Below are 27151 nucleotides of genomic sequence, written 5' to 3' on the forward strand. Positions count from 1 at the left end.
CAGCATCCGAGTCTTGAAAATGTTCGCCACGTAGTTCATCTTTCAGAGGCGCAAAGAGATGGAAGCCTGAAGGTGCTAAATCGGAAATGTACGTTGGATGTGGTAAGACAGTCCAGTTGAATTTTTACAACTAGCTGCGTGGTCGAAAAACTGGTGTGGGGCTTGGCGTTATTATGTTGCAGTTGAAAGTTCGTCTTCTTCTCTGGCCTTACACTGGTAATTCGTGCTTTCATCTTAGACAGTGTCGTCTTGTAGCATGCTGAACTGACAGTTTCGCCAGGCTCCGGGACATCCAAAAAGACTACACCATGGACTGTCTTTTGGGTTTCCTAGCTCGTAGTGACGTCACGTCTCATCTCCGGTGACGATATTATTCAGAAAATTGTCGCGTTCAGCATCATATTGGTCCAGCAGTTCCCAACACATCTTCATTCGATGAGTTTTTTGTTTTTCTGTAAGCATCCGCGGGACCATTCACAGAGACTTTGCGATAGCCAACATGTTCCAATATTGTTTTCAAGGCATCACAGCCGACATTCAGCTTTGCACGTGATTCTCTGGTCGTTGTTCACCGATCAGCACGGATGAGTTGACCAAGACGCTCTTCACTGCAGGGTCTACCGCGCCGTGGCTTGTTATGCACACCCTGTTCACCATCTTGAAAATGCCGTACCCATCGCCTCACGTTGCTGACGTCTATCATTAGCACTACACCAACGACATCTGGCGTGGACATCGAGAATCACAAAAAAAAAAGAAAAATAGGAGGCATTACTTTCGGAACGACCATCGTATGTTCCATGAATCGTAGTTAAAGATGTCTCGCTATGGTGTGGAAAGAGTACATTACGATTGTAATACACTTTATCAGTAAAAAATATGGCAAAATTCCACGTTTTAGATGACCATCATTTACATTAATCTTAAGCTACCTTTAATTTTATTTCTGCTACAGCGATTTAGGCTTAGCTACCCTGATGAGCCAAAACCTTATGACCACCTACGTAAAAGCGTGTTGGTTTACCTCTGGAATGCAATCCAGCAGTGATTCTGGATGCCATGGATTCGACAAGTACTTGATGGGTTTCCAGACGATTGTAGCACCAGATCGTTATGCACGGGTCACACACTTCCCATAATTTACGGGCGGTTGGTTTGTCGGAGCGGAGATGGAGCCAGATAGCGTTCCGGTTGGATTCCATCGGATTCAGATGACTCGTATTTGATGGCCAAGACATTAATGTGAGTTCAATATCATGCTCCTCAAACCATTTCAGCACAGTTCCGGCCTTGTAACACCCCTTGAGAGACTTTGCTGTTCAGAAAGACATCAAGCATAAGGGGTTACAGGTGGCCCCTAATAGTGTTCACGTAGGTCACAGCTGTCATGGTACCTTCGATTACTACCGCAGGACCCATTGAAACCCAGATGAATGTCCCTCGTAACATAATACTGCTCCCACCGGCCTCTGTCCGTGGCGCGCTGCATGTTTCGAGCAGCCGTTCGCCTGGATGACGGCGTATGTGGACACGACCATCGACCTGGTTTAACAATAACCGGGATTTATCCGACCAGGTGACACGATCGATTGATCCGCGGTTCAATATGGATGATAACTTGCCCACTGTAATCATAACTGGCGATATTGTGGGGTCAACATGGGAACGCGTAGGCGTCCTCCGCTGCGGAACACCATGTTCAACACTGCACTGAGCGGTGTGCTACAAAACACGTGTGCCTGTGCCAACACTGTACACTTGATCACATCTGACACACATCTACCCCAATCCTGCTTTAGAGAACGGGAAAGCCTCCGATCCTTAAGTTGTGTGACGTGGTATGGACTACCAACTTCTTGTCGCCTACTCGTGGTTTCAGCATTCCTCAACTACTTTCCACAAATGCTCACGACAGTAGCACGCGAACAGACGAGCAGCTCCGTCGTTTCCGAGATGCTGCCCCCAGACACTGGGCCACAACAATCTGGCTTTTGCCAACGTCGCTTAAGTCGGCGGATTTCCGCGTTTGCGCTCCTTATCGTTGCTAGAGTGATTCCCCATTCGTCTCTGCTTGCCTCCTATCCTTCTCTTACCGCAAGTGCCTTCGGGACCACTCTCTCTCTCCCTTCTCTATTTTTTTTCCTCCCTGTCTTTCTCACTCTCTTTCTCTTCTTTAGACACGCTTACATACACACCACACACACACACAGACACACACACACACACACACACACACACACATGCGCGTACATTCATAAAGTATGCTATGGGATTAGAAGGATCTGTCAAGCAAATATAACTTCACTTCCTATTTGCCTTTAATTTTATTATTATATTCATGACAACACTGCGTGAAGTGGTCAAAGATTTTTATGACAGTATAGCTCACTTCGTTATGTGGAACGCTAAGGTTGAATGATGGATTGGGGACACCATTTCTCCTTTTAGTATTTATTTTTGCATGTTAATGTTGTTTTCGAATTTTGGTTGACTGTTGACAACAAATTTCGCAAAGGAGTGAACGTTTTCGTGAGCATATTGTGAGTATGCCAGACTGTGTAAAGACGATCTAGAGTGGACACCACATATCAACGTTGTTACAGGCTTCTGAGAAACCCTTTTTCCCTTCTAGATGAGTCTCCCGAGGTGTTATATTATAAAACATTGGCCAATGGGAGAAAAGACAAGTCAGCTTATTGATACCTTCGCTTCCAGTACCTAGTGTCACATGTAATGCAGAAGTTTCCGATCTTGGGCGTTTAAAAAGATCTGTAACAAGTAACTTCCATTTAAGGTTCTTCTCGTTATAAACATCCAAGAATATAGAATGTTTTGTTTCATTTATCAATACCCCTCATGCATAATGATATGGTCAGACCATGTGCGTTATACAGTTGGATGTACTGCATTTTATCTAAGTTAAGAGACAGATCATTTGTAGGGAACAGCTTATTAACTACCAAGAACGTTTTGAGTTTTCAAATGTATCGTTAGCTAACAGCAGTATCTCCACTTCTTCGGTACACGATGGCAAATGATTTATCGTGGTGTCTTAAAATTAATGTAAAAATGAGAGGGCTGATATAACTGATATAATGGGTCATAACAAGCAACTTTGACATAGCAAGCCTTGTCCGCATCCCTTACTAGGCGCCCTTTGACTGCGTAGCGCACCACCAGGAAGATAGCCATACAAACCGCCACCCGAGTTAACCTACTAGCAGCTCTGCAGGGCACGTTTTCAGTTTTTTTTATATCAAGGTAAGAGAGAGGCGGGGTTGACGTTTCGTTACCTGTATTTGCAAATACCTATAGTAAGTGCTCGAAATTGCGCTCTCTTGCAACGATGCCCGAGTGATGATTGCACGCATCCAAACGGCCCTCGAAAAGCGGTTATTACATTAGAGGCTGCCAAAACCCGCGCTATCAGTTCTTCATCCGTCTCGATAGGTGTTTCTACCCAACAGATTTCATTTGCTCCCATACGAAAACATCGATGGGGAACGCGCAGGACATATCTCATTCAAATGATTTCGCACTGCATGAGAGAAATGTACGGATGTACCATCATGTTGGTGCCACGTGCGAATTCACACGTTGAGTGGGGTATGCTCTGGTAACTCTGATTCTGTTTCCTTAACAAGATTATACATCTGCTTGTGTTCAATCGTCGGGAGAATGTGTATGGACCAATCATATTGTCACCCACCAAACCAGTCCAAACGTTGGCGGCGAAGCGCTCTTGGTGACCATGAACAAAGGTGGCGTGTGAATTGTCCTATGCCCTTACATCCTGGTTGTGGCTGTTGAATACACCTTCCCTTGTAAAGAATGCGTCATCCGCAAAAAGTGCGAAGTATGGAAACTCAGGTTGAATGGCACACTTCTGCTAAAACTACACGCAGAAGACAATGCGACGCGGAAAATCTTCTGGCTTAAGGGATTGTACTTTCTGAAAGCGGTAAGGGTGCAAACTATATTCATTCCAATCACGTCCGACCTTGGAATTTCTTACACCAATTTCTCGAGCAACACTGAACTCAACGAGGGCGTGTTTTTTGCAACACTGCTAACGGCTCCTCTTGAAACTCTGGTATACGCTATGCGTTGGTCTTCGCACCTGTATCACAAAATGAATGCATCGGGTTTCGACGTAGGCCTTAAATGCACATGTGTCGTTACAACCCACACGAAATGCACCTATCTCTCTCAGGGAGTTCTGGATGGCGGTGAATGTGCGGGATCTGGTACTCTCCGATTCGGAAACCGCCGAACGTACAACCGCTAAGCAATGCGATCATTTCCATCAGCCGATCCGTAAGCACAGTGCATGTCTGCCCTTTCCTACCAAGGAAAGAACTCCATTTCCCGTCCGCTCCGCACAGTACCAAACACAAGAGTGTCGCCGTTTGTTGGCAAACAGAGTCAGGACGAACCAGACTGGGCAGTGTGCACAGGTGCCGCACTCTGTGCAACATGGTATCAGTGGGCATCTGCAGTGCCAATCGCAGCGCGTTCGCGTCCCAGCAAATACCGAAGGAACTCCGTGGCGTTGTTCCTAAATGCCTGCTACCATTTCAACTCGAACGGCTGGCTGTATGCCTAACTCCCCGGCGGCGCGACGCTGTTAAATGACGCCTAGCGCTGTACTCTATGGGCCACGGATGTTGTTTGCTGTGTGAAAGTTGCTTGTTACGACCCACTTTACCCCCTCTCATTATTTTACATTCATATATAACAAGAACAAGAGTGAAGTCACTAACGATGCCTGTGGTACCGATACACCTGTAGTTATGAAGATGCTATGTCACTGTGTTCAATCTCTAAGTTTCTTTATATGACACAGTGCATTCTTTTAGTTAAACAGGGTGTAACCTACACCGCAACCCCAGAGAAACTGGCGTAGACATGCGTATTCAAATACAGAGATATGTAGACAGACAGAACACGGCGCTTCGGTCGGCAACGCCTATATTACACAAGTGTCTGGCGCAGTTGTTACATCGGTTACTGCTGCTTCAGTGGCAGGTCATCAAGATTTAAGTGAGTTGGAAGTGGTGTTATAGTCGCCGCACGAACGATAGGACACAGCATCTCCAAGGTAGTTGTGAAGTTTTTTTCGTACGACCATTTCACGAGTGTACCGTGAATATGAAGAAGCCGGTAAAACATCAAATCTCCGACATCGCTAAGGCCGGAGAAAGATTCTGGAAGAACGCTACTAACGACAAGTAAAGAGAATCGTTGAACACGATACAAGTGTAACCCTTGAGCAAATTGCTACAGATTTCAGTGCAGGGCCATCAACAAGTGTCAGCGTGCGAATCATTCAACGAAACATCATCGATATCGGATTTCGGAGCCGAAGGCGCACTCGTGTACCCTTGATGACTGTACGACACAAAGCTTTACGTCTCGCCTGGGCCCGTCAATACCGGCGTTGTACTGTTGATGACTGTAAACGTGTTTCATTTGGGTATGGAGACAATCTCATGAAGCTATGGACGGAGCATGTCAGCAGGGGACTGTTCAAGCTGGTGGAGGCTCTATAATGGCGTGGGGCGTGTGCAGTTGCTGTGGTATGGGATCCCTGATACGTCTAGATACGATTCTGAAAGGTGACACGTACGTAAGCGTCCTATCTGATCACCTGCATCCTTTCGTGTCCATTGTGCATTCGGGCGGAGTTGGGTAATTCCAGCAGGACAATGCGACACTCACACGTTCAGAATTGCTGCAGAGTGGCTCCAGGAACACGCTTCTGAGTTTAAACACTTCCACTGTCCACCAGACTCCCCAGGCATGAACATTATTGAGCATGTCTGGGATACCTTGCAACGTGCTGTTGAGAAGAGATGTCCACCCCCTCGTTCTCGTACGGTTTTATTGGACAACTTTGCAGGATTCATGGTGTCAGTTCCCTCCAGCATTACTTCAGATATTAGCCGAATCCATGCAATGTCGTGTGGCGGCACTTCTGCGTGCTCGCGTGGGCCCTACACGATATTAGGCAGATGTACCAGTTTCTTTCGGTCTTCAGTGTAGTTATCAGCAGCGTCCGTGATACTGTAATGACTGCCTCACCAAAAAAGTGAAGCATCCAGTAGAGGTGGAGGAAACGAAATGAAACTTAGCGGATTGAGAAGGTATGTGATGTAGTGATTAGAATATCGAGTCAAATTTACAAATAACTTGGTAGTATGAGCATATTTACCAGTGTAAAGTTACTCGCCATCTGCTTGGAAGCATGCACTAATTCGTTTAGGAAATGTGTTAAAGCCGTTATGTCCTCTTGTGAGGCAAGATGGTCCACAACTGTTGTAACTGGTGCGCGATATCCTGGATACTGGCAGTGGGACTGAGTTGAAGTCCGGGCAGGTCCCACGCAAGATCTATCGGGGACAGATCTTCGGATCTTACTGGAGATGAGACTACATCTAAATCATGCAGACAGTTCATAGAGGCACGTGCACGTGTGTACAAACACTGTCCACTTGAAAAATTGCACCATGACACTATCACAAGAGAGGAAACAAATGAGGATTCAGGACTCATTAATGTACCCTTGTGCCATCAAATTTCTCTCACTCACTACCGGCCGTGACCTGTTAAGCAAAACCTGATGGGATGATGCCAGGAGTAAAGGAGTAGGACCGCTATGCCTCTCCAGAATGCAGGACGAATGGGACCTCTCCTCAGGTAGCCGTCATACTCGTCCACTGTTCTTCCAAGGTAGTGTATAACTGCTTATTCACCGCAGAACACGATGCGACGCCTTTCATCAGCAACTCATGCTTCCAGGTCACAGCACCACTTCAAACGCAGCCGTTTGTATTTTGGTGTTAACGGCAGCCTAGACGTGGGATGGTCCTGCTACCGCTAACTAATGGTGCGGACTGACTCAGAATGTTGCAGGAATCCAGTACTTGTTCTCGGGCGACAGGCGCAGATGTGACGAGCGTATGATGTTCTTGATGCAAAACACGACAGTCCTTCTTTGTGGTGGTCAGACGTGGTCGACCAGACTCTTGACATTTTCGTGCAGTCTAACATCGGGCCACTGTCACATCGGAATGCGTCACAAATCTGGATGATGTGCAGTTCACCCAGCCGGCCAAATGGTCCCCACAGTGAGGCTCGCTTCAAACTCTGTCAGGTTCTGATAACGCTGCCACACAAGTACACGGCATATACCCGTCCTTCACAGTGACCACTCAACATTTGACCTGTTCACGTCCTGTATATACTCTACCAAGCCCGGTAACAACACTTAACACCAACAACACTAAAACATCCTGGTGACCGTTCTATCTGTCAGAGAGTTACAACACTAATGATTTACGTACAAGTCGATGGTATGTACGTATACGAAATTACACTGACATGCGACTATGTCTTCTTGGTGATTCACCTTTTTATAATGACGTGTATTTGCGTTTGTACGGGATAACACTGTGAATAGTACTATCAAATATTTTTGACAAATCACAGTACGTGTAAGGTAACAGATGATGATAAACAGAAAGCCGAAATTCTAAACCTAGCTTTCAAAAACTCGTTTACGATAGAGGACTGCAGCGCCATTCCCCCTTTCAATTATCGAACAAACGCAAGGTTGGCTGACATAGTGTTTAGTGTATCTGGGATTGTAAAACAGTTAAGATGGTTCAAATGGCTCTGAGAACTATGGGACTCGTATGAGGATATCAGTCCCCTAGAACTTAGAACTACTTAAACCTAACTAACCTAAGGATACCACACACATCCATGCCCGAGGCAGGATTCGAACCTGCGACCGTAGCGGTCGCGCGGTTCCAGACTGAAGCGCCTAGAACCGCTCGGCCACAACTGCCGGCAAAACAGTTAAGATCTTAGACGCCAGGAAGGTATCTGGTCCAGATGGTATCCCCGTAAGATTATATGTTGACTATGCTACAAATATAGCACCATTTTTATCCATCATCTGTCAGATGTTATTTGAACAGCGGAAAGTTCCACGGGACTGGAAAAAGGTCCACGTCATAGCAATCTATAAAAGGGGTAGAAAATCGGATGCACATAATTACCGGCCAATTTCACTGACATTGATTTGTTGTAGAATCATGGAACATATTTTGTGTTCAATCACAATGACCTTTCTAGACTCTGAGAATCTCATCTGCAGAAACCAGCACGGTTTTAGGAAACAGCGGTCATGCGAGACACAGCTGGCCCTCTTTGTGCATGATATACAACAGGTTCTTGATACCGGCTCCCAGGTTGATGGCATATTTCTCGACTTTCGAAAGGCGTTCGACTCAGTTCCGCACTGTCGCTTGCTCCAAAAAGTGCACACTTACGGTCTATCCGATGACATATGCGGTTGGATAGAAAGTTTTCTAACAGACAGAGAGCAGTATGTCGTCCTGAATGGGGTGACTTCAACAGACACCAGCGTAACTTCAGGTGTGCCCCAGGGCAGCGTAATAGGTCCACTGCATTTTACGATTTACATAAACGATCTGGTTGATGGTATTGACAGCGGCATTAGACTGTTTGCCGATGATGCTGTAGTCTACAGGAAAGTAGTATCACACGAAAGTTGTGAACAAACCAATGAGGATTTGCAGAAAATAAATGCGTGCTGTAATGACTGGCAGTTATCTTTCAATATTAGTAAGTGTAACCTACTGCGTATAAGAAGGCGAAAATCCCCATTAATGTACGAGTACAAAACAAATGCCCAGTCTTTGAAAGCGGTAACATCCGTCAAGCATCTGGATGTGACTGTTCGAAATGATTTCAAATGGAATGATTAGATTACACAAGTAACGGACAAGGCGAACTCTGGATAGGGGTTTATTTGTAGAACACGGAAGCGATGCAGTCTTTCAACACAGGAAATTGCTTACAATACGTTAGTTCGTCCAGTCTTAGAGTATTGTTCGTCTATATGGGACCCTTACCAGTTGGGTCTTATTCAAGAGATTGAGAAGGTCCAAAGAAGAGCGGCAAGATTCGTGACTGGTACATTTAGCCATCGCGAGAGCGTTACAGATCTCATAGAAAGTTTGAAGTGGGACACACTTGCATATAGACGACTCGCTAGACGGAAGGGGCTGCTCTCTAAATTCCGAAAGCCGATCTTCGCCGAGGATGTAGAGCATATATTATTACCACCGTCCGTTCCCGGTAGCTGCGTGGTCAGCGCGACAGAATGTCAATTCTAAGGGCCCGGGTTCGATTCCCGGCTGGGTCGGAGATTTTCTCCACTCATGGACTGGGTGTTGTGTTGTTCTAATCATCATCATTTCATCCCCATCGACGCGGAAGTCGCCTAACTGGTGTCAAATCGAAAGACTTGCACCCGGCGAACGGTCTACCCGATGGGAGGCCGTAGTCACTCGACATTTATTTATTTATTTATTACCACCAACTTTCAAATCGCCCAATGATCACCATTCAAAGATTAGCGAAATAAGAGCTCGTACTGAGGCGTTCAGACAGTCGTTTTTCCGTCGCGCGATCCGCGAGTGGAACAGAGGGAGGGGAGGGGGGGAAATATGACTTTGGCGCGAATTGTGCCCTCCGCCACTCACCGTTTGGTGGCTAGCGGAGTATGTATGTAGATGTAGATGTAGAAAATAGAAGTTGGCAATATTGTGTCGCCACTACCTTTTCCCACAACTGCATGAATTCTTCCATGGCAAATAATTCATTGCAGTTATTCGGGAATATTTTCCAGCCATTGGCAAACGATACTGGCCTTATAATACAGAGTGTCCCACACGAAAGAGGCCCCAAAAAGAAACATTTGCTTAAATTATACTTAAAGCCATGGATAAACATGAGGAAATGAAATGAAACGAATATGCCATACCTTCGTCACGGGGAATAAAGGTGAATCACAAAAGGTGCTGGAAGTTACCGCCCTCGACTTGTAAACATAGTGAACACGACTTTGTAGATTCTCGACTGTTGCTGCCAGAGCCTCTGAAGTCACTACCTGCAATTCACGAATGATGTTCTCTCGTAAATCTTCCAAGCTGTGTGGTTTGTTCCTGTAGAGCTTGCCTTTTAGGCCACCCCAGAGGAAAAAGTCAGGTGGTGTTACATCAGGTGACCTTGGGAACCATAGTCCTTCCAAAGTCACTCGGGGGGGGGATGCTTCGATCTTAGCCATTATCACTCGAGACGTGTGGCACGTGGCGCCAAGCTTTTGAACCAGCCGAGAATAAGTTCTTCATCGTCCAACTGGGTCACAAACTCCCGAAACATTCCTATGTAAACAGCATTTGTCACAGGAGATTTGAAAAAAAAAAAAAAATGGTCCGATGATGCGGCACTGTGATATTGCACAGAACACGCCAATCTTTTGTGAAAAAATGTGTTGCTCGAACAGTGCATGTGGATTTTGATTACTCCAGGAAAGTGTATCCGAGAATTTACATAGCCAGAGAGGTGGAACCAGCTCTCATCAATGAACCAGTAGTACTGCAGTATTCCTGGCCTCTGAGCAACCAGTTGCTGAAACCAACTTCAAAATGTAATGCGTTTGTCTTTGCCATTGACATACAGTTCCTGAACAACTGTAAACCTATACGGATACAAGCCAGGTTTCTTTGCAGGTCTGTGACACATACTCTGTGACATTCCACATTCCTGAGATAAACGTCGAACAGACTTTTCAGGAGAGGCCAACAATCGTTGTTCCACGTCAGTCAGTTTTTCTTCTGGTAATGGGGGCCATCTCCCGCCGTGAAGATCCAACACCGTTCCATATTCTCCGTCGTGTTCACCACCTTTTTTTATGCAGAATTTAGACGTATACGCTGGTCACAAAACCGTTCAACAAACATTCACGAACATATCTTAATGGAACCAATAATCCAATATTGTTTCACAAGGAACAAGCGGCCTTGGACAGAATAGCGATACGTTGTCAAAACACTGAACATGAGCTCCACCACAGCGACGCGCGGAAACACCACTGCTGCGTCAAACGATATTGCAGAGTGCGTTGTTGCCATGTCGAACGACACAAGTTACACGGTGCTATTTCAGCGGAATTGCTACAAGTGTTTGCGGGGCCTCTTTCGGGTGGAACACCCTGTACATTGAAATAGAGATAACCACTTACTAGCGTGTTGCACCATTTGCGGCCTGATAATGGCGACATCGCATCTTGGAATATACTCCACGAGTCTCTGAAAGTTTTGATGAATTCACCTGAATCACGATGTTCGACTACCACCTACAACAAAACGAGGCAGGTTCAAGGCGCCTGACCTTAACTATAGAGTGCGCTCGATGATATTTCAGGTGTTCTTGATACAAGTGAGAGCAGATGACTGGAGAATCTCATAAGCACTCTCATGTTCAAAGAGCATTCCCGAGTCCCTTTTTACACATTCGGGAGCGATGGCGTCGTGCTCTTGGTGAGTGTACTGGCTCCCTGCGGGAAATTGGAGTCGAAAGAATGCTGCTCTCTGTGTACCTGCACTCGTGGTCTACGGGTAGCGTCCTCGGGCCCAGGTTCTATTCTCACCACTGCTTAAATTTTGATTAATAATCAGCATTGGCGGCCGAAGACTTCCAGCATAAGAAGTCACCCTCGTTCTGCCAACGGCCTTCTCAAAGAGGGCGGAGGAGCGAACAGAGGTTCAGGACACTCACTTGTCCCAGGGGTGGGAAACTACCCCTAAAGGCGGAAGAATCAGCAGTGATCAACGGCATGAGGATGCAGAAGGCAATGGAAACCACTGCATTAAAGACACGTAACGTGCATACACAGGACATGTGGCTTGTAATTGAAAAGTGTCGTGATGATCTCTCCATTGGCAAAATTTTTCGGAATAGTCTTCCATTCGAATCTCCGGGAGGGGACTGCCAAGGGGGAGGTGACCATGAGAAAAAGATTGGATAATGAACGAAAGTATAACGTTCTACGAATAGGGGCGTGGAATGTCAGAAGCTGGAACGTGGTAGGGAAACTAGAAAATCTGGAAAGGGAAATGCGAAGGCCAACCTAATAGTAGGGGTCAGTGCAATAAAATGGAAAGAAGACAAGAATTTCTGGTCAGATGAGTATAGGGTAATATCAACAGCAGGAGAAAATGGTGTAACAGAAGTAGGATTCGTTATGAATAGGCAGGTAGGGCACAGAGTGTGTATCTGGGAACAGTTCAGTGACGGGGTAGTCCTCATCAGAATCGACAGTAAACCAACACCGACAACGATATTTCAGGTTTATATGCAAGCCGAAGATGAGGAGATAGACAAAGTATATGAGGATATTGAGAAAGTAATACAGTACGTAAAGGAAGACTAAAATCTAATAGTCATGGGAAACTGGAATGCAATTGTAGGAGAAGGCGGAGAAGAAAAGGTTGCAGGAGAGTATGGGTTTGGGACAAGGAATGAGAGAGGAGGAAGACTAATTGTTCTGTAACAAGTTTCAGCTAGTAATAGCGTATACTCTGTTCAAGAATCACAAGAGAAGGAGGTACACTTGGAAAAAGCCGGGTGATATGGGAAGATTTCAGGTAGATTACGTCATGGTCAGACAGAGATTCTGAAATCAGATACTGGATTGTAAGATGTACCCAGGAGCAGGTATAGACTCAGATTACAATATAGTAGTGATGAAGAGTGCGCTGAAGTTTAAGACATTAGTCAGGAAGAATAAATACGCAAAGAAGTTGGATACAGAAGTACTAAGGATGACAGGATACGCTTGAAGTTCTCTAAGACTATAGAAACAGCAATAAGGAATAGCTCAGTAGGCAGTACAGAACCTCTACAACGGGACATTACAGAAATTGGAAATAAAAGCGTAGGTACAAAGACGGTAACTGCAAAGAAACCATGGGTAACAGAAGATATACTTTATTTGATCGATGAAAGGCGGAAATACAAAAATGTTCCAGGAAACTCAGGAACACAGAAATACAAGTCGCTAAGAAATGAAATAAATAGGAAGTGCAGGTAAGCTAAGACGAAATGGTTGCAGGAAAAATGTGAAAAAAGAAGAAAAGAAATGGTTGTCGGAAGGACAGACTCAGCATACAGGAAGAAGGAGAAACATGAGTCGATCTAGAAGAGATAGGGGAACCAGTGTAAGAATCAGGATTTAAAAGAGCTTTGGAGGACTTAAGATCAAATAAGGTAGAAGGGACAACATTCTATCACAATTTCTAAAATCATTAGGGGAAGTGGTAACAAAACGACTATTCACATTGGCGTATAGAATTTATGAGAATAGCGACATACCATCTGACTTTCAGAAAAATATCATCCACACAATTCCGAAGACTGCAAGAGCTGATAAGGGCGAGAACTAACGCACAATGCATCTAAGTTGCTGACAAGAATAATATACAGAAGAATGGAAAAGAAAATTGAGGATGTGCTAGATGACGATCAGTTTGGCTTTAGAAAAGGTAAAGGCTCTAGAGGGCAATTCTGACGTTGCGGTTGATAATGGAAGCAAGACTAAAGAAAAATCAAGACACGTTCATAGGATTTGTCGACCTGGAAAAATCCTTGGACAATGTAAAGTGGTGCAAGATGTTCGAAATTCTGAGCAAAATAGAGGTAAGTTACAGGGAAAGACGGGTAATATACAATATGTACAAGAGCCAAGAGGGAATATTAAAAGTGGACGACCAAGAACGAAGTATTCAGATTGAAAAGGGTGTAAGACAAGGATGTAGCCTTTAGCCCCTACTGTTCAATCTGTACATCGAGGAAGCAACGATGGAAATAAAAGAAAGGTTCAGGAGTGGAATTAAAATTCAAGGTGAAAGGATATCAATGATACGATTCGCTGATAACATTGCTATCCTGAGTGAAGGTGAAGAAGAATTACACGATCTGCTGAACAGAATGAACAGTTTAATGAGTACAGAATATGTATTGAGAGTAAATCGAAGAAAGACGAAAGCAATGAGAAGTAGCAGAAATGAGAACAGCGAGAAACTTAACATCAGGATTGATGGTCACGAAGTAGATGAAGTTAAGGAATTCAGCTACCCAGGCTGTATAGTAACCAATGATGGACGGAGCAAGGAGGACATCAAAAGCAGGCTAGTAATGACAAAAAGGGCATCCCTGGACGAGAGTCTACTAGTATCAAACATAGGCCTTAATTTGAGGAGGAAATTTCTGGGAATATACGTCTGGAGTACAGCTTTGCATGGTAGTGAAACATTGACTGTGGGAAAACCGGAACAGAAGAGAATCGAAACATTTGAGATGTGGTGCTAAAGACGAATGTTGAAAATTGGGTGGACTGATAAGGTAAGGAACGAGGTGGTTCTGCGCTGAATCGGAGAGGAAAGGAATATGTGGAAACAATGATAAGGAGAAGGTACAGGACGATAGGATACCTATTAAGACATGAGGGAATGACTTCCGTGGTACTAGAGGGAACTGTAGAGGACAAAAACGGTAGAGGAAGACAGAGATTGGAATACATGCAGCAAATAATTGAAGACGTAGGTTGCAAGTGCTACTCTGAGATGAAGAGGTTGGCACAGGAGAGGAATTCGTGGCGGGCCACATCAAACGAGTCAGGAGACTGATGACCCCTTCCCCTCACAAAAAGAAACCAACCTGCAATGTTTGTCAGTGAGAGACGACGGCCGGGCAAAGTAGGATCCTTATATCACCCCGTCAAAACTGCTGCCATAGGACAGGATGATATCTCATTCACTTATTTTGACTGTTCCTGTTTCCAACCAGCACGCATCGTCTCGTACCTGTACCGCACCACCATCGTCTAATAATGTGCACTGTGGTTTTTCAGTGTTAGCGCATTCTGTCAGTTTCATCTACCTGTAACTTATGCTTTTGCTGATTATTTTTGTCAGTTACTGCTTCAGCTTTCATAATGGGTCAAAATGCTTTGGATTTGTTTGTTAATTCTGAAAAAATTACTTAAGAATATATGTGCAAAGAATTTCTGTAACTACGCACCCATTTGTGTTCTGGCAGTACAGTCCCAGAGATTGGACCATATTACAAACTAATGAATGACAAAGAAACTTTTACACGAATAGCTGTAGGTCTGCTGCAAATATCATTGCAGGTTGATCGACGTGATAAAAATGACGGAATACCTGGATCCACGCAAAAGGATAAGAGGTTGTTGATATTTTGTGCTTTTTGAATTTCAGTAAGGTTTTCGATGTAGTGGATTTCGACATCATCTTTACCATCCCGCCAACATGTAGTGTCCGAGCAACCAGACCAAATGAGGAAAGTAAGTGACATGGGTTAGAACGTGATCCACTATCTTCCGTTCCAGTGCAAGTACCACCTATGAGCTGACCATTTCAGTTGCACTTAAATACAGGGGCAATGAGTCTGAGCACCAAACTCCATCGTCCAAAAATGTCTCTGAGCACTATGGGACTCAACTTCTGAGGTCATTAGTCCCCTAGAACTTAGAACTAGTTAAACCTAACTAATCTAAGGACATCAGACACATCCATGCCCGAGGCAGGATTCGAACCTGCGACCGTAGCGGTCTCGCGGTTCCAGACTACAGCGCCTAGAACCGCACGGCCATCCATTGTCTTGTTTGCCGTGTCACAGTGGGCACAGCATATAGGTCTGCAACTCAATTGATCTAAAACTGAAGCAAAGTTATACGCTCATAAAAGACTCACTGCCTGTAGTTCCCAAGTTTCTCTACGTCCCATTGTTAAAAGGTTCACAAATAACGATTTCTTTCTAAACAAGAAACTTTGACGTTATAGCAGAGGATACCACACTCTTTATTTTACCTACTTGTCATTTGCTTTTCACAGTCTCTTATTTGTATTCAGATTAATTAATTCCAGAGAATACAATTTTCACCAAAGCAAAATCTTCCCTGTACCACTCCATAACACAGTAATAAAAAGAAATATTTTTCTCTGTCGAGAACCAGACTCTGGAACGATCATCACAAAACACAGAGAAATCACTCCTCTTCCTGTCTTCAGAAAACAGCTGCTTTGCACCCTCCATGAAAATACGAAAAAATATGATTGCATAATTCCGAGTACTTTCACATTATTTACATTTCTACTTAATTTATATCGTGTGTTAGAAGAAAAGTAGAATAAGTAATAGTAACGATGTTATTGACCATATATTATTGATCATAGGTGTACCTATTTCGTTTCGTTATAGGCCCCCATAGTGCGGATGTTAGTGTTCCAAAACAAGAGCATTAGTAGTCTTGTCATCGTTACATAAAAAAGGATCTGAAACATTAATCCAGCCATGTTCTGCACGTCAATATACACAAAGGTGACAGAAGTCATGGGATAGCTATATGCACATATAAACATTGCGATAGTATCGCATCACGAGGTATAAACGGGCAGTGCATTGGCAGGGTTGTTATTTGTACTCAGGTGATTCACGTGAAAAGGTTTTCGACGTGAATATGGCCACAGACGAGAATTAATTAACTTGGAAAGCGGAGTGGTATTTGAAACAAGACTCATGGGACATTCCATTTCGGAAATCGTTAGGGAGTTCAATATTCTGAGATTCACAGCATCAATAGCATGCAAGAGTACCATATTTCAGGCATTACCTCTCACAACCGACAACGCATTGGCCGACGGCCTTCACGTAACGACCGATAGCAGCGGCGTTTGAGTAGAGTTGTCATTGCTAACAGAAAAGTAGCTCTACGTGAAATAACAGCAGAAATCAACGTGGGACGTACGACGAACGTATCCGTTTGGGCAGTGCGGCGAAATTTGGCGGTAACGGGCTATGGCAGCAGACGACCGACGCGAGTGCCTTTGTTGACAGCACCACACCGCCTGCAGCGCCTCTCCTAGTCTCGAGACCGTATCGTTTGGACCCTTGACTACTGTAAAACAATGGCCTGGTGAGATGAGTCCTGATTTCAGTATGCAAGAGCTGATGGTGGGGTTAGAGTGTGGCGCAGACCCCACGAAAGCATGGAGCCAAGTTGTCAACAAGGCTCTGTGGAAGATGGTGATGTCTCCATTGTAGTGTGGGCTCGATCCTCCAGTGCGACTGACCGTAAATAGTTATATACTGTAAATAGTTGTATTCGACTTATTGGAGTCCGTTTGGAGCCATGCATGCACTTTATCTTTCCAGTCAACGATGGGATGTCTATGGATGATAATGTACCAAGTTACTGGGCGACAACTGTTCGCCACTGGTTTGAAGAACATTCTGGACGATTAGACCGAATTATTTTGGCCACCCATCAAACATTTATGGGACATAATCGAGAGATCAATTCGTGCAGAAAACCCTCAACCGTCAGTACTTTCGCAATTATGGATGGCTATAGAGACAGCATGGCTCAATATTTCTGCAGAGGACTTCCAACGACATGTTGAGTCCATAGCACTTATGTAGCACTGCTGCACTATGCCGGGTAAAACGAGGACCGACACAATATTGGAGGTATCTCATGACTTTTGTCGCGTCAATGTATACACAATAACATTCTCTGTGGGAACCACAGGGTGTAGCAGAGGCAGTTTCCACCATACCTTTTCTCCCTGGTGAAGATCCCTCCGCAGAGGATGTTGTGTGAAATGTCTAAAGCAGGGGAGACTTATCAACAGAATCGCAGTTGTGAAGCTATCTTATATAATTGCCCAAGACGGGTGCCAAATGCTTTTTCAACGTGCCGGAAATTTCACGTATTTACACAATGAACACCGCGAAGGCAACATGCAACAAATGGCAAATAGGCCTGAAGTGCACTACCTTCTTGGATATGGAAATGATAAGCATTTCAGCGCATGTGCATTAAGTAGGTAGGAGGAACGCCATCTAGATTCTGTATGTAAGGAAAGATTACATAAGAGTTTATCAATCATTAATAACGTTCGAATGTTGTTTCTTTGTTGGAATATCGTGCTACATCTCGACTAAAAAATGTAAAAGTCTACCAACACCAGTCGGAAATCGATAACGGCAGGATCGTGTCCTATCGATATGGTGGTTGATCGTTCCGTGATACTGCTGCTTGTGGTGGTCTGGATCCCACAGCTGCCATGCTACTCTATGGTTTTAGGAGCACTATACCAAACGCTATGTATTATCTCAAAGGCCCCACGAGACCAGCGTACGAGTCATATTGTTCGTTGGGCCGTTCTGAATCTTAAAACCAAGTCACATACCTTGAGTCAGGAAATGGACTTGTTTGCAGCAAGATTAGGATCCACATGGGAAGTGTGACGAGGTTTGGAGCACTACTGTCTGTCCAAAGAAAAGCGGCGCGTTTCGCCACAGGGTTATTTGGTAAGCGTGATAGTGTTACGGAGATGTTTAGCAAACTCAAGTGGCAGACCCTGCTAAAGAGGCGCTCTGCATCGCGGTGTAGCTTGCTGCCCAGGTAGATGTAGATGTATTGCTTCTCTTGACGAGGGAGCAAGGCGGAGCATCAACGTTACCGCGCAATGGAAGTAGCACGAGCCTCTGTCCTACACACAGCCTAACGATGGACGTATCCGTATGTGGAAGATCCAAGAGGAGAACGTTGGCAGATTGTACACGGTTAAATCATGTAAGTGTGACCACAACCTACGTTCAGCGTCAACGTGCAACCACTCGGATGGCAGATGACAGCGTTTGTTGTGGAAGGTATATGAAGCGTGTAGAGGGGACGTGGAGAACAGTGCAGTCGTTCTCGTAATGCGGAAACAGAGTGATTTGTCTGATATCCAAAAGGGCATCATCATTAGCTTTTAGATCAAAGATGTAGGCATTTACGAAACGGTTAAGTCTGTAAATTGCTCGCGTGGTGCCGTGGTGGCGTGGTGAAAGTACACAGAGCATGGAAAAATATCACTGTCCAAAACTGGTGCCGGGACAACCGTGGCGCGTAACATGCCCTAGATGAGATAGGTGAACGAAAGCTGCGGAGATTTGTATAGCCGAACAGAAGCAGGACTACTGAGCAACTTAACACCGCCCAGATGAACCAAGGGGCTACTAAGAGTGCCAGCTCAACGACCATTCAGCAAATGTCACATCGTATGTGCCTCCACAGCAGGTCCCTAATTCATGCAGGGTGAGTCCTGCCTGCTGTTAATTGGCGACGAAGGCTGGAATTTCCACGCCAATAACACAACTGGATGTCCATTGAAACTGTAATTATATTAATACCTTCAGCTGCTAACGGGCGTTGATATACATCAACGGGGACAGGTGAAAATGTGTGCCCCGACCGGGACTCGAACCCGGAATCTCCTACTTACATGGCAGACGCTCTATCCATCTGAGGCAACGAGGGCACAGAGGATAGCGCAACTGCAGGGACTATCTCGCGGACGCCCTCCACGAGACCAACATTCTCATCTTGTCCACACACTACATTCGTAGTGTCCCACCCCAACACACTCATTACTCGTGGAAGACATTTTTACCAAGTCCCGTAAGAGTTCTGAGAATATGTGTGCATCCCCACAGAAGAAGAAGGTCATGGCTGGTGTTGCCAGAACTATATACTTATATGGATATGGTGTCTGTTCTTTCGGACATGTCTGAAAGAACAGACACCATATAAGTAAATAGTCCATATAAGGATGTCCATCGAGTGGTGACAGGCAGCATTTTCAGATGAGTCATATTTTATCCATGAAATAGACTGCCGTTATCGTGTCTAGCGTGGAACGTCTGAAAACAAACACCCTGCCACAATAGCAGGGATAGTGCAGGCCGGAGTGATCTCCCTGAGTGATCTCGTCATTCTGGAAGGGACAGTGGATCAACACAAGTATTTAGCTATCACTGGGAGCCATGTCGACCCCTAAATGCAGTCGGCACGGTGGCAGCTACCTTTAGGACAATGCGAGGTGTCACACAACTCAGTCTACGTGCGTGTTCGAAGAGCACCAGCATGAGTTTACCGTACTCCCATGGTCATCAAATTCCCCAGTTTAAAACCCAATCGAGAATCTGCTGGACCACCTCGATCTGGCTGTCCACGCCACGAATGCTCAAACGAGAAACCTGTCGCAGCTGCCCGTGTCATTGGAGTCGGGACAGTTCCACATCCCTGTCGGTACCTTCCTGACTGTCTCTGTTGCTGCGCCTCTCGCAGCAGTATGCACTGTGTATGTCATCGTCACACGAACCCAGCACCTGAGGTAATGTTATGTGGTGCCACTCAGTACGCAACTCAATCACCTCTGGTTCTAATAGCCGGTAATTTGCATAGCTGACGTTACGTGTTAAGGCCGGCGACTATGCTCTGTTGTCACAGACCTCTTTCAACATCATAACGCAAGACCGCTTGGTCCCCGTGCTATCCTGACCCACCCCGTTTCCTTGACCAGCAGGTTTCCCAAATCTCTCATCCATTGCAATCATCTGGTCATGGACTGCGGAGAAATTTGCAGGCCACCACTAACCCGCCAGAACGACTGGTAAACGCCGGCATATAGCTGAAGCAACATGAAATGGCGTACCCGTTTTTGTCATTCAAGCTCAGTTAGACTCGGTGCCCAGCTGGCTAAGAGCCGTCGTTGGTGCCAGAGGTAGCAGCTGTGTGCACTAACCTTCGTTCTGTGTGCGCCTCCAGATCACCTACGAATTTAATCGTGTAATCTTCTTAGTCTAATATATAAGCACAATAAGAAAAATGTGATTGCTGTTCTTGCTTGTGTTTCAGTTGTAGTGACCGGAGGTGTAATGACCACCTTTGCTGCTGTTATTGAGTCCCTTATCACTCGTGCGCCTTTTCCAGCGTGGTGACGCAGCGGCCCACGCAGCTGGTGACGGTGAGGCCGCTGACGAGCACCACGCGCAGAACGACGACGACGACGAGCACGACGCGGAAGCCCATCATCCTGCCCATCACGCCGCCGCCCGTCTACCCGGTGGCCACCTCCACCAGGTTCCCCGCGCTCATAGCCACTGACGGTGGTGAGTCGACCTAGCTAGCGCCATCCTGCTCCTGGGCCAAGGCTAAACATACTTACTCGACCCTGCCACCAGGTACAATGCCAGTTCCACCGTTCGATTCTAGAGATGTCACAGATCCTTACTGCCCCCCCCCCCCCCCCTCCTCCCACGACCACCAAGTTGTATAACATGCTATCACTCCCACCTTTGCTGCAGCACGCATCCCTAGGATATTAATACTAATAATTAGTTAACATTAATGCTTAATGCTTCGCTTTAGAATAGAAATTCAGAGAAATAAACCATTCAGAATACAGTTTTCCCAAAATTTGAGAAGTGCATGTGCAGTGCTTTTAACTTGAGTATAATATAGCAACAAAGTGGTTCAAATTACTTCGAGCACTATGCGACTTAACTTCTGAGGTCATCAGTCGCCTAGAACGTAAGAACTAATTAAACATAACTAACCTAAGAACATCACACACATCCATGCCCGAGGCAGGATTCGAACCCGCGACCGTAGCGGTCGCTCGGCTCCAGACTATAGCGCTTAGAACGGCACAGCCACTTCGGCCGGCTAATATAGCAACGGATTAGAACTATTCTCACATATTTATAATTTGCACAATATAAAATCGAAGTTTGGACTCATCACGAATCATGTCAGATTTGTTGTCGGCAGCATACATCGCAATAATTTTCTAGCATTCTCGACTGTCTTCATCACTCATTGTCTTTACGCTTATTTATCCTGCGAAAGTTAGCCGAGAACTTTAGAAATTGATAATGTAAAAATAGGTACGCTTACAATATAATGTTCTTTGTGGCGGGGCAAGAGCGGGTGCCTCATCCCTGTGACTCCCATCTCAGTTCTCTCTAGGCTCCGCGCCTCACAGGTACAGAAACAATGTGTCTACTAACAATAGATAAGCAAGCAGACAATTAGGAAGTTAGACTGCTATTAACATTTACTGTGTAGCCGGCGTAAGCAATGTAATGCAGGGACGACCCTCATTTTATTCTTTGTGTTTACATTCTAGAGCTGGTTAATCAACAAAAAGTATGTTGTACATACTAAAGTTTTGTTCTTTACTTTTTTTACTTCTGTAGATAATCTGCTTGTAGTTTATTAAAAACTTAGGGTATCACTGTATTCATACCCAGTACACGCGTTTAATCAATGATAGGAACGACAGCACATAATACGATGGTTTTTGATGCCGTTGATAATTTGCAATTATTTAATGTTTTGTCGTATGGCAAACAGAACCACAAGTTCCAAATTGCAGATTTTACATAAGATAAGCAGATTAAAAGCCACAAATTTTACAAAAAAAATCTACGAGAGAAACGTCTTTGACACGACATTCCACATTCGCAGATCTACATCAGTATTCGATATCCGATTGATAGCTTCAGCTGTAGCTTCCAGTATATCACCACTGTTTCCCTGAGTATCTTCTCTTAGGGCAACGTGCTCCAGGTCCTGTCCTGCTGCTTTGAAGTCACATTCAGAGCTACCGACGATGTCCAGTCTCCACAGGACAACTCTATTTGCGGTTTGGCCTGTTCGGATCCTGTTTAGGTGGCACCAGCTGTTCCTGTGTAGTTGGGACACTGGCGCTGTTATTGTGGGCGCTATGTAGACGTTACGACGGAAACCTTTGTCGGGCGTCAGTCGCTCTTTCCATGCCTCCTCCAGGAGGAAGGACATCATCCTCCCACACAGGTTTTGTGGAATTTCGAATGGGAGCGTGGAATGAATAGTGTAATCCAGTTCGGTGTGAAACTAGATACCGCACAAGGTGGCGCAATGATAAGATGCTGGATACGTATTCTGGAGAACAGTGGTTCAAATTCTTGTCCAGCCATCAAGTTTTAGTTTTCCCGTGCTTTCCTGAAATGGGTGAAGGTAAGCAACGTGACGATTCCTTTGCCAAGGACACGGCTGATTTCCTTCCCCATCTTTCCTCAATCCGAGCTTGTGCTCCGTTTTTAATGGCCTTGTCGCTAAACCCTGAGATTCCTTTAAATGTAATCCCTACATAGATATAGGGGAGGGATGACACCACATATGTTTGTTTCACGTCTGTTCAGTTTTCATAAAGTGAGAGCAGTTGTGTAGTTAATGCAGCCTATTTCACAAAATTATGGTCATATCCCTGACGGAAGCACTCTTGTGACATTTTAGATTATTCGAAATACGATTTAATTTCAAAGCCTCATCTGGAAACGAGGATGCTTGGAAACGCAACGTCAGTGTCGGTAACATTATAGCATTTGAGAGGGCCACGCCACACTCTGTAGAACGTTACAGCCCGAAGATTTGGCACTACTAATCTTCGTTGACTGTAGCTCATACATCACGATATCTTTACTAATTAAAAGATGTTGGACCAAAAAACGTTTGATTCTGATGTCAGTTCCGTGTCTGTTAGATTTAGCGGTCGCATTTCACATTCTTCATCCGAATTAAATAGACGTTGATGCCGTGTACGTGCTTGTTTGACATTTTCTTGTCTCCAAGTAGTTTATTTATATCCTTCTCAGCGCTCTTTACTTTTATTCATTTTTATTTAAGTTTCTAATTAGCTTTTTCATTTATTCCGGTATTCTTCACAGTTATAAGTTACTTATGTAGTAAAACACTTTTGTTTGTACTGTATGAGACACGCCTAGAGGTCTTATACATATCATCTGCTTATTCTTATAACACATTCGTAATTTTTATATTATCAATGATTCCTTCAAATCTATCAGGCTTCGGCCTGGACTCGACATTTTTTAACGGTGAAATGAAATTATTGTATGGCATTGTTGCCCGGAAGGCTCCATGCGGGGAAGTTCGGCCGCCGTATTGCAAGTCCTTTTTAGTTGACGCCACTTCGGCGACTTGCGAGTCAATGATGATGAAGAACACACAACACCCAGTTATCATGAGGCAGAGAAAAATCCCTGGCCCCGCTGGGAATCGAACATGGGACCCCGTGCGCTGGAAGCGAGAACGCTACCTCAAGACCACGAGTTGCGGATTTTTTAATGGTATCTTGGTGATATGTGGAACCAAACCCACAGTCATTTTATTATCTCGATTTTCGACCGTTTTTTCTTCTTTCTAAAACGTTTCTGCTTCTCAAATCGTTCACAGAGCCTCTTCCAGTCTTTTCTTTCCTCCAATAGTCTATCATTTAGCATCTCTTTCCATTGCAATTCTCTTCGGTTCACATCATACTTCGTCTCTCCGTCTCTTTCGTGGTCGTCCAGATTCTACCCATTCTAGGGCATTTCTCAGAAGTCTTTCTGGTCCCGATTTTTTTATGTGACCAAACCATTTAAGCCTATTACTTTCCATAGTTTCTTTTAGGGGCTTGATATGCGTGGTGTTTAGTGTTATTTCATTCCTGTTCTGTCCTTGTCGGATACTTTAATCCATTAAAACCCTCTGCTATCCTCTATTAGCATCTTCTTAAATTTTTAAATTGTTTCTATTTTCTTTTTCCTAAATTTATGTTCATTTTATTCCAGTACCAACTCATTATTGTTACTCTTGTTTTATTACTTAAGAAAAAAATGTTAGAAATATGAAAAAATGTATTGTGAAATGCAATGTATTGTAATATGTACGAGCTGCTTCTTAAAATAGGCAGCAGGTCTTTCAGTATGCAATAAATGAAATGGAAGTAAATGTGCCTTCTTGTCCTACTGAGAATCCCTCGTAGAAAGCGCATCTATGTTGCTTGTGTTTTGCTCGGATCTTTCTTTGTCCAAGTCCATCATTCTGATCCATAGGTCAAAATGGACAGATCATAGGGCTTGTACAACATAATGTGGCAGATATTTTCCAATTTCTAATTATGCCCGTTACACAATTATAAAATTTCGAACAGATTTCTATTCTCTTCGAAATTTCATCCTAGCTAGTTCCCCTAATTAATTTACTTCCTAGATACTTGAAAGAATCTACTTCTTTCATAATTTTCCATTGCAAGCTACATTCTTCATTTTTTCATTTTATCGCTGATTTTTATTACTTTGCTGTTCGTTAAACTTACTTCCGTAACTGCTGCTTCAAATACTCTCTGCCACGTGTTTAGTTGTTCTTCCAATTTCTGCTCATTTTCTTCCCAAATCAGGATATCATCTGCTTATACTATGATTTTCATATCATCTGCTGTAGACCCTCGACGAACTTTCCTTGTGATAGTCAATAAAATTCTTCTGATTTTGAGGCCGCATTGTCAACTATAAAACTCCGACTTTTCGGCGACTATTGCAAGACGCCTTCCTCAGGTTGTATTGCTGACTTTAGTTTTGTAGTTGACAATGCGGCCTCAAACCCATAAGAATTTTATTGACTGTAACAACGGCCGCATAAGCCTACTTTTACATTTCCTTGTGATGTTGCCGGCCTCGGTGGCCGAGCGGTTCTAGGCGCTTCAGTCCGGAACCGCGCTGCTGCTACGGTCGCAGGTTCGAATCCTGCCTCGGGCATCGATGTGTGTGATTCCCTTAGGTTAGCTAGGTTTAAGTAGTCCTAAGTTCTAGGGGGACTGATGACCTCAGATGTTAAGTCCCATAGTGCTCAGAGCCTTGTGATGTTGTCCATGACTATATTAAAAATCACTCCTGAGAGCACGCTTCCTTGGGTTACTCCTCTATGCGTTAGAAACCATTTTGATTTTTTGCCGTCTATTATAGCCCAATTCGGGCGTATTTTATCCATCTTCCTGATTCTCATTTGCATTCCTTTTGAGAGTTCCAGTCTATTCAGACCTTGCCAAATTTTTTCCCTTTTGACAGTATCATAAGCTTTTTTCATTCTATGAATGCAACTACGATGTATTTCCCAAATTCCCATTTCTTTTCTACAACCTGTCAGACTACAAATATGACATCTATAGTTGATCTTCGAGGTCTAAATCTTTTCTGTTCTTCTCTTAACTGTGGTTCAATTTTTTCCTTATTTTCTGTAAAATCATCTTTTCAGAAATCTTCACACCGTGGGACATTAGTGCTATTCCTCTGTAATTCTCACAGAGCACCTTTACCCTGAATGAAATTTTCACTCTGCAGCGGAGGGTGCGCCCTTTGCCTTTCGCGGGCAACTGCTCTACCAAGCACGGCTCACGCCCCGTCCTCACAGCCTTAATTCTGCCAGTACCTCGTCTCCTACCTTCCAAACTTTACAGAAGCTCTCCTGCGAAACTTGCAGAACTAGCACTCCTGAAAGAAAGGATATTGCGGAGACATGGCTTAGCCACAGCCTGGGGGATGTTTCCAGAATGAGATTTTCACTGTGCAGCGGAGTTTGCGCTGATATGAAACTTCCTGGTAGATTAAAAATGTGTGCCGGACCTAGACTCGAACTTGGTCATTTCGACTGATATGTAGCTATTTGTCCCCTTGTGTATGTGTGAGATACAGAAGCTTCAAATGATTGACCGTAATGATTTCATTAATTCAGTCGTCACAATATGTAATTTTTCCATTAGTTACGGTTGGAAATCGTGTTTTATGGAAGGTGTCTTCTTGTGATTCCCTATAGTTTTTCCGTCTTTTGTATCCCTGGGAACCTGATTATATTGCTTCTTTTGTGGTGCGTCTGAATCTAGTACATTCGTCTGTCTACATTTTTCAATATAATGTTGAAGAACAGTGATACATTAAATCAAGTCAGACCGGACCTCGAACCATGATCACACTGCCTTTCGGAGGCAGACTCTTCCTGCTTAAGTCATCGACCACCGTGGCGTGTGGTTCGCGATCCACACTGTTATGGACGTATTATAGGAAAGCACAGTAAGAAACGTTCCATAGAGCACGATATCCAACCGGAACTGGTGAATAAACCACATATTGTGACGTTTGAATTATTGAAATCATTACGGTCAATCATTTGAAGCTTCTGTATCTCTCTTTCTCTCTCTCTCTCTCTCTCTCTCTCTCTCTCTCTCTCTCTCTCTCTCTCTCTCTCACACACACACACACACACACACACACACACACACAAAGGAGACAAGTAGCTACACAGCAGCCGAAATGAATGGAAAAAGGCAATTATTGTTTCTTCTTTAAGAAGGGTAACAGGGTTCTCTGTGAGACTTGTAAAGGAATAGCACTACTTTATCAAGGGTAAAGACGTTCGCACAGTAGGTAATCCATTATTACAGTTAGTTAGCTCGTCGCGATTCGAACGACATGGAGGACAATTGTCTCAGTAGGTGTAAAGCAAAAATTTTGGTATAGCGTCCTTATGTACTTCGTACTT

The 27151-nt window shown here is 44.4% G+C and overlaps 1 protein-coding gene across 1 annotated transcript in view; it reads left to right on the forward strand.

The window, feature by feature from the left end:
• Positions 1 to 27151, forward strand: part of LOC126269465 (proclotting enzyme) — a 330057-nt gene that overhangs the window by 225568 nt on the left and 77338 nt on the right. The window contains exon 6 of the mRNA XM_049973995.1: positions 20726 to 20904. Coding sequence (XP_049829952.1) covers positions 20726 to 20904 — 179 coding nt within the window. The remainder of the gene's footprint in view (positions 1 to 20725; positions 20905 to 27151) is intronic.

This window comes from Schistocerca gregaria, chromosome 1, assembly GCF_023897955.1.
Source record: "Schistocerca gregaria isolate iqSchGreg1 chromosome 1, iqSchGreg1.2, whole genome shotgun sequence".
NCBI classification, from domain to species: Eukaryota; Metazoa; Arthropoda; class Insecta; order Orthoptera; family Acrididae; genus Schistocerca; species Schistocerca gregaria.